General features: G+C 48.8%; 1 protein-coding gene across 1 annotated transcript; it reads right to left on the bottom strand.

Moving 5' to 3' along the window:
• Positions 1-7,418: 7,418 nt before the first annotated feature.
• On the bottom strand, positions 7,419-8,098 carry LOC125555735 (small polypeptide DEVIL 6-like). Its single transcript, XM_048718594.1, has one exon. It carries the CDS (start codon positions 7,982-7,984, stop codon positions 7,751-7,753), a length of 234 nt encoding a protein of 77 aa, XP_048574551.1. The 5' UTR covers positions 7,985-8,098; the 3' UTR covers positions 7,419-7,750.
• Between the last annotated feature and the right edge of the window lie 3,323 nt (positions 8,099-11,421).

Raw genomic sequence — 11,421 nt, 5'->3', positions numbered from 1 at the left:
CATCTTTCTCGGCTACCCCCCCCCCCAACACCAAAGGATACCGCTCCTATGATCCTATCTCACATCGGGTGATCACTTCCCGACACGTTTATTTTGATGAGATGGTTTTTCCGTTTCAGCAGGTACCTTCGGATGTTGCGGCATTACCCGCTCCCGGTGACGGCCGCCCGCATGCTTCTCTTGGGCCGCCTCCCGGCTTTGAGGGTGCCTCCCGCGCCACGGGCCAAGTTTCTCCCCGTTTGGCTGCCTCAGGGGCCGCACCCCCCCCGGCGTCCCCGACGCCCCCGACGCCCTCGGTGTCCCTAGTGCCCCCGACGCCCTCGGCGTCCCGGGCGCCCACCACGCCATCGGCGTCCCTGGTGCCCGCGACGTCTCAGGCATCCCCGACCCCCTCTCGGCGTCCCCCGCGGCCTCATTGGCGGCTGGCTCTTCATCATCATCACCCGCCGCCGCCCCGGACCCGCTGCCCCGCCCGATGACTCGCTCTCGGGCTGGCACTCTTCGCCCGAGTATGCGGTATACTAGCGATGAGTACCTTCTCGCTGCTTCCATCTCTGAGACGTCCCCTCTCCCATCGTCAGCTCGAGCCGCCCTCCAGGATCCTCATTGGCTCGCTGTGATGCAGGAAGAGTTCAACGCTCTCTAGCGGAACCACACCTAGCAGCTCGTCCCTCGGCCGCCTTGTGCCAACATCATCACGGGCAAGTGGGTCTTTCGGCACAAGACTCGTCCGGATGGCACTCTTGAGTGATACAAAGCTCACTGGGTGGTTCTGTGCTTTCGGCAACGTGTGGGCGTAGACTTCACCGACACTTTTGCCCCGGTTGTTAAACCGGGCACGATCCGCACCGTGCTTCAGTTAGCCGTCTCCCGAGCTTGGCCTGTGCATCAGTTGGACGTTTCCAACGCCTTCTTGCATGACCACCTCGCTGAGCAGGTGTTCTGTGAGAAGCCCACCGGCTTTGTCGACGCCACGCATCCAAACCATGTGTGCTTGCTCTCCCGTTCTCTTTACGGGTTGAAGCAGACGCCTCGGGCCTGGTACCAGTGCATCGTTGCGTTCCTGCAGACGCTCGGATTTATATCCACTCGCTTCGATGCGTCCCTCTTCGTGTATCATCACAGAGTTGACACAGCCTTCTTCGTGTTTTATGTCGACGACATCATCCTGACGGCATCCGCTGCTGATCTCCTTCAGCGCCTCACTGCTCGCCTTCGCGACGAGTTTTCCCTCAAGGACTTGGGGCCTCTGCACTGCTTCCTTGGCATCGAGGTCGTCCGACGGCCAGATGGGTTCTTCCTGCATCAGCAGCGGTATGCTCATGAGATCCTTGATCGCACCGGCATGCTCAACTGCAAGCCCGCTCCCACACCCGTCGACACCAAGGCCAACGTGTCCGCTCTGGAGGGTTCTCCTGCATCCGATGTGGCCTTCTATTGCTCCATTGTGGGTGCGCTGCAGTACTTGACTCTGACGCACCCCGACCTGCAGTATGTCGTTCAGCATGCCTGTCTTCACATGCATGCTCCGCGCGACTCTCACTGGACCCTGGTGAAGCGTATCCTCCATTACATACGCGGCACCCCGTCCATGGGACTCACGCTGACGGCCTCCGCCTCCACCGACCTCGTCGCCTACTCTGATGCGGACTGGGCTGGCTGCCCGAACACACGCCGCTCCACCTCGGGGTACTGTGTCTACCTTGGGCCGTCGCTGATCTCGTGGTCATCCAAGCGACAGCCCACTGTCTCCCGCTCGAGTGTCGAGGCAGAGTATCGGGCAGTGGCTAACGCCGTTTCTGAATGCTCGTGGCTTCGTCAACTGCTCCAGGAGTTGCTTTGTGATGTTCACAAGGCCACGCTCATCTACTGCGACAACGTCTCCGCCGTATACCTCTCCGCCAACCCGGTCCACCATCGCCGAACGAAGCACATTGAGCTCGACATACACTTTGTTCGTGAGCAGGTGGCTCTTGGGCGCATCCGGGTCCTCCACGTCCCGATGGCGTAATAGTTCGCCGATGTCATGACAAAAGGACTGCCTACTTCTGTTTTTGAGGAGTTCAGGTCCAGTCTTTGCGTCTCCGGCTACGCTTCGACTGCGGGGGAGTGTTGAACATATGGTTTGTGCATGTATATTCTATACCTCGGCCCACCTCCTAGTCATTGTATAGTTGAGGTTGTGGCCCACTTTATACTCCATATATACGTGCACTATGCACCGATCAATACATCGAGTAGCATTGCCAAAACTCTCGTTTCCAGCAGAGAATATTTTGGTTTTGCATCGATTTTTCTATTTCTTTAGGCCTTGTTTGGTGGAGGAGGTTTGGGGAGGTTTGGAGGGAAATATCCTCGCAGGGTTCAAAATCCACAGAAATCCTTGTCAGCCCATTTGACACGTAGGGATTGAGTAGACTGATCCTCTCCAATCCCCGCGAATCCCCCTCAATCCATGTGGTACAGAAAACCCCCCAAGGCATCAGGGAACTGGACGCTTGTTATGCTGCTGCTGTTGTAGGAGGTTTAACCAAATAGAGGGGTTTATGAGGGGGAGGGATTAGTGGGGAATTGAGAGGATTGGGTGAAAGAGAGGGATTAACCAAATCCTCTCAGATCCCCTTCACCCTGAAGCTACAAAACCTCCCCTGTCAAACGAGGCCTAAGGGGCATTTTAGCATGATACACCCGTTCAGAAGCGGATGACCTGCAGTTGCAAATAAACAAGGAATCAAACGGCAGAGAGATGCCAATTACGATGACACTATATACATTGCTCTGGATCCACTGTTTGTGTCTGTCAAATAAACTTGATTGGATTGGGCCGAGCAGCTATATATTTAGGCGGCCACTTTTAACTATTCTATTCTCAAACCACTTGCCACTTACTTGTGTCCCATGAACGAACGGGCGAATTAACATAGGGATCGCACGCCGACAAATGCGTGCAATGATTTGACTGGTCAAATGCATGACATTTCGACACGTGTCCTGATTGTGACGCGGCACTATCATGACGGCCATGTACCCATGCGGTGGCGGTTAAAAATGTGCCGACATATGGCCGAAAGATACGCATGTCAGAGAGAGGGAGAGTATTTGCAATGGAGTCGCTGTAACTTTTAACATGCGAGTTCACCCGGAAAAAAAAACTTTTAACATGCGAGTGATATTCAGCGGCTCAGCGCAGGCAACCAGGCAGTGAAGCCATGTGCACGCAGGTGATCGCTCGATTCCAAACTAAAATAAAACTACCGTACACATTTGGCAATAGGGCATGGACCAAAGCTCTTTTCTGTTGTGTGAATTGACATTTGACCTAGCTAAGATAGGGTCCGCGAGTGAGTGCCAATTAAGGTTCAAACTCTCACTTGGATCAGTCCTAATGATTAAGGCACGGAATAATCAGGTCTGGTCAGAAGAGGGACAAAGTGACCAAATTGTCTACTTGTCCACTCTGCAAGTTTGGATAACATGTGCACACCCACCATCGTCGATGCACGGTGTAGATTCTACCCAAGGATTCAGTGACGGGATCTAATAATCTAAATACACCGGGATTCATAGAACTTGCACGGGACGTTCAGTTTGATGCATAAATTCGTAAAATACGTGTTTTTGGTCATCTAACTTGTCCTCTCATTCATATACGGTGCTTTCTATCGTATCCGGCTGTATCCCAGGCACATATGGCGTGCCAACATTGTGGGGGCTCATTTTCACTGTTTTTTTAATCCTTGCATTTTATTTATTTATGCAGAAAATTCTCATAAAATTAAAACCAAACTTTTCTGATCCCTTGCATTTTATCTACACGAACAATTCTCAAATGAAATTGAAAAGGCGGGTACATGCTGAGCTTCGAACTACTCGACAAACCTGATGTTTGGTGATTAGTACGCACAGTTAGCTCCATATTATATGGATAGTACAAAGAAAGTAGAAATTTAAACAGGAAAAGCTGTGCAAAAAAGGGATAGCCCGGGTTCAAACCTATGACCTCCTGGCTAGCTCGCCGCATGTGCAATTATAGAGATATACACAATTTATCTTTTGTATTTTTTTCTTTTTTCTATGTAAGAAAATAACTTATATTCTAGATAAACTTTTCAGACAAATCATTCAACTTTTCCCCGCAAAAAAATCATTAAAATTTTGTTTGAATTCGTATAATATTAAATTTGAAAAATCTAGATAGAAGAAATATATGTCAGAATGAATGTATATGATTTTTTTAGACAAATAAACTACTTTTTTGTTTAAATTCGAATAATTTTTAACTTAAACAATCTAGTGGAGAATGAATGCACGTATTTTTGGACAAATAGACGGAAATTGTTTTTGAATTCAAATAAATTTAATTTTTTTGAAATGCGTGAACATTTTTAAAATGCAACATACTTGTTTTAATTACACAAATAATTTTTAATTTTTAATTTTTTTAAAATATCACATACTTTTTTTACAACGTAGAACATTTTTGAAACGTCACAAACAACAAAATATAAGTTGTTTTCTTACATCATTTTATTCCTGCGGGAATTACACGAACATGTTTTTAGTTTTCGTTTATTCTTTTGTTGGGCTGAGCGAACATAGTATTAAAGAAAATTTTGTTTGTGAGTTTGATGTCAATTTATTCTTGGTCGAGTGGCTAGTGTAGTTATCTCTTAGTTTGGAGGACGTCGATTCTAGTCCCCTGGCGCTATTTTATTCGTCTTTCTTGAAAGAAACCGTGTGCCTTGATGTGCGTAATTAAATAAAAATCAAGGATGCTTTTTGCAAAAGAAAGATAATGCATGGCTGACCCAACACCTCACCACTCGCAGCCCCCGACATGTGGGCCGTATTCATGCTGACACGGCACGTGAGCACAAGATACGGCTGGACACGAAAGAAGTGACCGTATTTGCACGCATAGGCGTGTTATGTGACCGCAATGACGTATTTTACAACTTTTAGCACCAAACTGAACATCATATGCAAGTTATATGACTGCCATTGATATTACCTCTTCTTTGTACGCAGAACGACGGTGACCATTTAGTCGCTAAGACCAAACATATTTAATTTGTAATTTTTATGTGGATGAGCACAATTTAATTTTTCATCGCCACATATAACTTGCTGAGTTCAACCATCAATCAATGTTTTGGTGTTGAGATATGTTACCCGCTTTTCTAAGCCAACTTAGAGCCAGTTCTTTTGGGCCTCTTAAAAAATAAGCCGCCTCTCCCTAGCTTTTCCCATAAGCCGCCTCTTATATTCGTTGAGGCTTCTAAATTAGTTATGGGATAACTAATTTAGAAGTCTCAGAAAAATTAAAGGCGGCTTATTTTTTAAAACTGAGGAGAGGCAACTTATTTTATAAGCCACCCAAAGAATTGTCCTTTAATCTTCTAGGTACCTCGTGAAAAAAAAAACTTAATCTTCTAGGAGAACCATTTGGCGTATGCCGACCTGGGAAACACTAAACGGGTCAAACCGAGCACCATGGCACGTTCGTCCGCCATAATAGCTCACAACATCCCAAACCCGACTTATATCGAGCGGGGCAACACTAAACCGGATAGAGTACCAGGACGACGGGCAGTAGAGACCAAGAACCAACCTCCTATGACAGGGATCTCCTCGAAGAGAAGTGCATATTTCAAATCTTAACTTTTGCCTTAGTCTAATTTACAATCCCAAACTTCAATACCGCCTACATTACAACTGCTAACTCTTAAAACCGGCTAGATTCAACCGTCCCCTCCCGTTGACCAGTTTAGACCCGTTGATCATCCAGCCTGCATGTCTAGTCAGCAAACCACGTCAGCAAAAAAAATTCAAATTTTCCAGAAAAAGTATAAAAAAACTAAAAATCAAGGAAAACATAAAATATCTATTAAATAAAATATCTGTATAATATAAAAAACGTTGAAAATTTGGAAATTAAAAAAATGGTGTTGTTGTCTGAAAATCCTGAAAAATCTGTAAAATCAAAAAGAAAAAAAAGGTTTAGTGATCTTTTCTAAAAATTCTGAAAAAATGTTCAAACTTCTAAAACACAAAATTTTGAAATTATTTAAATCAAAGAAAATTCACAATCTTTTCCAGATGATTAGTATTGTTTTCTTGATCTTACAAAATCTGGGCAAAAAATTCTGACAAAAAATTGTTTTTTATTTTAATTTGGTGATTGATTATTTATTTATTTTTTATTTTTCAGAAAATATTAAATATTTTACATTTTTATTTCCCTAGATTTTTTATTTTATAGATTTGTTTTTGAAAATTTTGAACTTTTTGTTGATGTGGCTTGCTGATGGGATGGTTAACGGGTCAAAACCGGTCAATGGGGAGGGGAGGGTTGAAGCATGTCCAATTTTAAGAGTTCGAGGTTGTAATGTAGACGGTATTTAAGTTGAGTGTTAAAATATGCACTTCTCTCATCTCCTCATCACCCACCGAAAATTGCCGATCATACACCACCCTAGCAACAACACACAAGAGATGCCTAGATAACCCGACCCATCACAAACCAACAACCGAGTAAGCCCATGGCGACCAATCGCAGGAAAAATGCACACATAGGGGCAACAAAAAATGCACTACATAAATGTGGACCCGGAAGCCCACAGTCCACAGGTCATGGACCTTCGAACCGAAGCTACCGAGAAGGTGAGGCAAGGTAAAAACCGACCGAAAAGGAATACAGGCGTCAAGCAGGCAATGACACGGGGCGCAGACGGATCGGACGACATGGAGGATGCACGAGGACGCGGATGCCCCAAGAAGGCGGATAGTTCAATATCCTTTAAATGAGTAATGAATCAAGGCATGTTTTTGTGGCTCTGTTTCAAACGAAAAAATAACACTAATGAGGATAGCCATAGACAATCTCCCTTCGCTTACAATGGTTCGCAAATGTGGGGACTAGCATGTCAGATGCAAATTCCCTGCCGTTCCCATGGAAGAGGATTTATAGCACGCAGATGCGGGGCACGCATCCCTCTCTTACTTTTGGCTTTGGATTTTTCAATCTTTCATATCTTTTGAATCAAAAGTCAAAATTAAAGTTCGTTTACATATTCGTGTTTCTGGTGATAAGGGCTTTCAAACGAGACCCATTTTGATTACGTTTTGATGAGTTTTTTAAAATTCCCTTAAGTTTCAACTTTTGGAACTTGGTACGAGCGACCAACAAAATAATGAGTTTCAAATCATGCGTGTGACAAAATATTTCAACTTCTGAAACTCGGTACGAGCGACCGATAAAATCGTATGTTTTAGAACCTGTGACCGACAAAAACGTAAGTTCTAGAAATTGAAACTTAAAAAGTGCTCCTAATATAAAATCCTAATTGAACCACGAACAATTTTATGTTGTGGGATGCAAACCGTTTTCTGAACCAGAATAACATGTTCACTTTTTCTGAACCCGAATCTCGTCGACATTTTCATTTTTCGCTCTTTCACGAATTTGAACACACTAGTCAACAAACATCATAGATCTCCAAAAACCGAAAAAATTGCAACGAAGAGGACTAGCCTTACACATTGGTTGCCGCGGTACATACATTCCTGCAGCGCAGTGCTATGGAAGTGACTGGAGCAGCAAACTAATGGAAGCTGTTTGGCCGTGACACACTGTGTTATCTACAATCTTTCTTAGTCTACAAACCAAGGATGGCCATGGGAATTAAGGCACATCTCTTAGTTAACCTCTGTCTCCGTCTCTCGAAGCAGAGAAGAGATCAAACCGAGGCTAGTCCCGCCAGCACACGAGCATGGTGACGCACCGGCGCATGATGTAGAACCTGGCCCTCTGCTGCTTGGCCAGGCTCGCCAGCCGCCCCGGCACGGACCGGCCCGAGCCCCTCGACGCCCGGCCCTTCTTGACGCCCACCGGACTGCCGGTGGCCGCCGCCGGCGCCACCGCGGCCGACCTCCGGCTGCCCTTCTTGGACAGCTTCCACTTGTCGTCCATGCACATCTCCATCTCTTCTCTGTTTCTTCCGATCTCCCAATATGCAATGTGCTCTCTTCTCTCTGTTTTGGCTTTTGGTCGTTGAGGATGGTTGTTGGCGTGAGAGCCGGGTAACTTGGGTGCTACTTATAGTGGCCGAATGCCAATCCAAGGTGGATGAGGGGGTTGGATTTGATTGGAGAGGAGAGGAGATAGAGGTTGATTAAGTAAGTAGCTTAACTAAGACTATTGTTTGTGTGTCTGTTTGGTAGCGCATCTCTTTCAAAATAATTTATGGGACCGTGTCCCCTGGGGGCGATGGCCATCTCTTTCGGCGCCCACGCTCAAGTAGTTGCGGTGCAATTTTCTTAGGACCTTTGATTTGAACCGGAGCGTGCTGAACCTACAAAACTGTACTAGCATAAACTGAGCTGGGCAGGGTCCATCCATGATGATAAAAACTGGAGTACTAGCGACGGCTCTGTTTGTTGGGAACATGTAGCAGTAAACTTTGTAGGCGCGTCAGAGACGTTCGTGGGAGTTAACGGATCCACGTAGCATGCGACTGTATCATCTTGAATCGCCGAGCACGACCGGCCACCAGATCGAGTCAAACTCGCTCTCTCTCCAACACACGCCACGGAGCACGACAAGTCACCGTCCGTGTGATGGATCACGACGCGACGTAGTTAATCAACTAACAAGGAACACACTGCTATCTGTTGGAGCAGCAGCGAGTAAAGGCTCGAGCCCTCATGGGCACACAAAGCCCACATGGCTCCTAGCGACCGCGCACTAGCTAGCTACAATGGACACTGACAACGCGCGCGAGTCGAGAAAAGGCGTGCACAAACTCAGGTTTGATAGGTATCCAGCACTTAGCCAACCTCATCCATCGTTCAAAGCAAGACACTAATAGCATCAATAACCACGATTACCAAATCCGGCCCTATACGTTTGCAAAGACAGTGACCGGTGAGACCTTAAATTCTCACCCACACAGCCACGTATCTCATATCCAACACCCTATATCACATACTTCATATACAACATGATCTAATCTACGTAGATCAAACCGACATAGAAATCGGTAGTAAGAGCAACTCCAACGGGTCGACCCAAACGGACGGCGTTTTTGTCCGTTTTTTATCCGTTTGGGTCAGTCGCCCGCCCACCGTCCGCCCTCTTTTAATTTTGGGTCGGCAGTGTGCCCAACGGGCCGACCCATTTTTATGACCGCGCGTGTTTAATATCGTGCCGTCGCCCTGGTTTTGGCGCTCCAGCGCGCGAAAAAGGTTCGCGCGCGGAGGAAAGCGGCCTAGCGCGCGCTGGTTTTGTCGCTCCAGCGCGCGGGAAAGGTTCGCGCGCGCGTCGCGGCCGGCGCTCGCTATAAAGAATGCGCTCCCTCCATACTCTGTCGGCCGCCCACTCTCCCGGCCTCTGCGCCATCATGTCGATCCGCCGCCTGGGCGCTTTGAATTTTCGCGGAGTCCACGAGCGCCGCTCCAGTGCCTTCTCCCCCGAGATCTGATTTCGCGAGAAACGTCTCGTCCTTGGCACCTTCGACACCGCAGAGGAGGCGGCCCGCGCACACGACGCGGCGGCGTGGCGCCTCCTGATGCCTTGTCAGGATATGAATTTTCCCAACGTGTCGAGCCAGGGGGCGCAGGATCTGACGCCTCTCCCGCGGCTTTTCACCGACGAGGATCGTTGTGTCCACCGGAGGCGGCAGCGTCGCCTCGCCATCGCAGAGAAGGACGTGGAAGCCTTGGTGGTGTGGCGCGGAGGCTACCCGCAGGACATCGTCGACGAGCGCTAGTTCTACAAGCAATTGAGATCGGAGAGGGACGCAAGGAGTAGGGAGCGAGCCGCCTATCGGGAGGACAAGCGTTCGCGGAAGCAGGCAGCTCAATTGAAACTGAAGCTACGAGAAACTTCGGGTTGGGACTTTGAAGACGAGCAGCTTGCTGACGCCTACCTTCAAACGTCGGAGGAGGACATTACCGAGTCGGAGTCAGAAAGCGACGAGTAGTGGTCTTTTTCTTTTATCTTGTGTACGCTAGAACTATCTATATATCCATTTTAATCTGAAAAAATGGCCGGCGGCGTCGGCGACGTAGCAGGCGGGCGAGTGTGTGAATCCAATGTGCCACCGACCAGCGGGCCCGGTGAGGAAAGAGGGCGAGCGCGCGCGCGTCCGTCTTGTGTCCGCGCCGACGCAAATCAGGCTCAAAAATGGGCCGGAAATGGGTCGGCAGGCGGACAAAAGCGGACGCGCGTCCGTTTGGGTCGACGCGTTGGGCCGGCTTTTTTGTCTGCGTCAACCCAAACGGACGGTCGCGGACGAAATGGGTCGCCCCATTGAAGTTGCTCTAAACGAACACCAAAAATGGGCAGCAAATGGACACCCAAATCTACTTTACATCGTCCAAAAGATCACCACAGTTCTTCACCGGACTGGTTCTAAACTAAAACAATTAAAAAAGATAATAGTAAACAGAGGAGGAGGGTCTTCACCACTTCCTCACCAGCCCTTTGCCCTTCCGGTCGCTGGCGCAGTTGTAGGCGTCCGCGACAGGTGGTGGATCTCGGATTCTTCGGAGTCAGAGCCGTGGTGGTCTTCATCGTCCCAGGAGGAATCAGAGATGACGATGAGCCCCTTCATCCACCGAACGTCCTGGTCCTGCTGCTGCTTGAGCTTGGCCACCCAAGCCACTGCGTCCACCGCCTCGCGCTCCAACTGCTCAATGGCTACCCGGAGCGCCTTGGCATTCTTCCCCCGGAGCCGGCGGACGTCCGTCTCCGCCGTCATAAGCGAACGGCGGTAGACCCAAGCGATGAGCCTCCCCTCCTCATCGGGCACCGCCGGCAACCCACGGCAGCGGAAGAAGAATTGCTCTGCCGCATCCCACTCCCTTGTCCGCTGCCTTTCATGGTGGACGGTGCACCCCTCCGATTCTAACTTGCGCATCCGTGGGGCCGGTGGAGCGGACACTAGAGGCCAGTGGGGGAGGTGGATGACAGAGGGGCGGTACGAACTGCACAACCCTCGTGGAGCTGCCCGTGGGCCTGGAGGGGCTAGCTCTGGTGTCCGCGCTACGCCAGCGGGGGATCGGCGACAAGGTAGATTTAGAACTGCCCCTCCCCCCTCCCGTGTCCACCTTCGACCACTCCAGTGCAATGCGGAGGGTCAGGTCCTCGTAGACATCAAGGTCGGAGTCGGAGCAGCTGCCGGTGCTCGACATGCTCACCGAAGTCGTCAGATTGGATCGAATGAGGGGAGAAATTGGAGGAGGGGAGAAGAAGAGATGGAACAAGAGCGAAGTGAGCTAGGGTTTCAGATTGGGAATTTTATGGGGATGGAGTGTGGTCAGGGCTGGGCTGACGTGGCGGACGGGCCTGGGCCACCCCATATCTGAAGGAAATATGCCCTAGCGGCAATAATAAAATTGTTATTTATATTTCCTTAT

This window comes from Triticum urartu, chromosome 5 (genome assembly GCF_003073215.2).
Source record: "Triticum urartu cultivar G1812 chromosome 5, Tu2.1, whole genome shotgun sequence".
In the NCBI taxonomy this organism is placed as follows: Eukaryota; Viridiplantae; Streptophyta; class Magnoliopsida; order Poales; family Poaceae; genus Triticum; species Triticum urartu.
The sequence above is the reverse complement of the archived record's forward strand: the minus strand, read 5'-3'. Positions and strand labels throughout refer to the sequence as shown.

Coding starts and splice junctions, on each gene's coding strand:
- LOC125555735 (XM_048718594.1), bottom strand. CDS start 7,984: ATGGAGATGTGCATGGACGACAAGTGGAAGCTGTCCAAGAAGGGCAGC.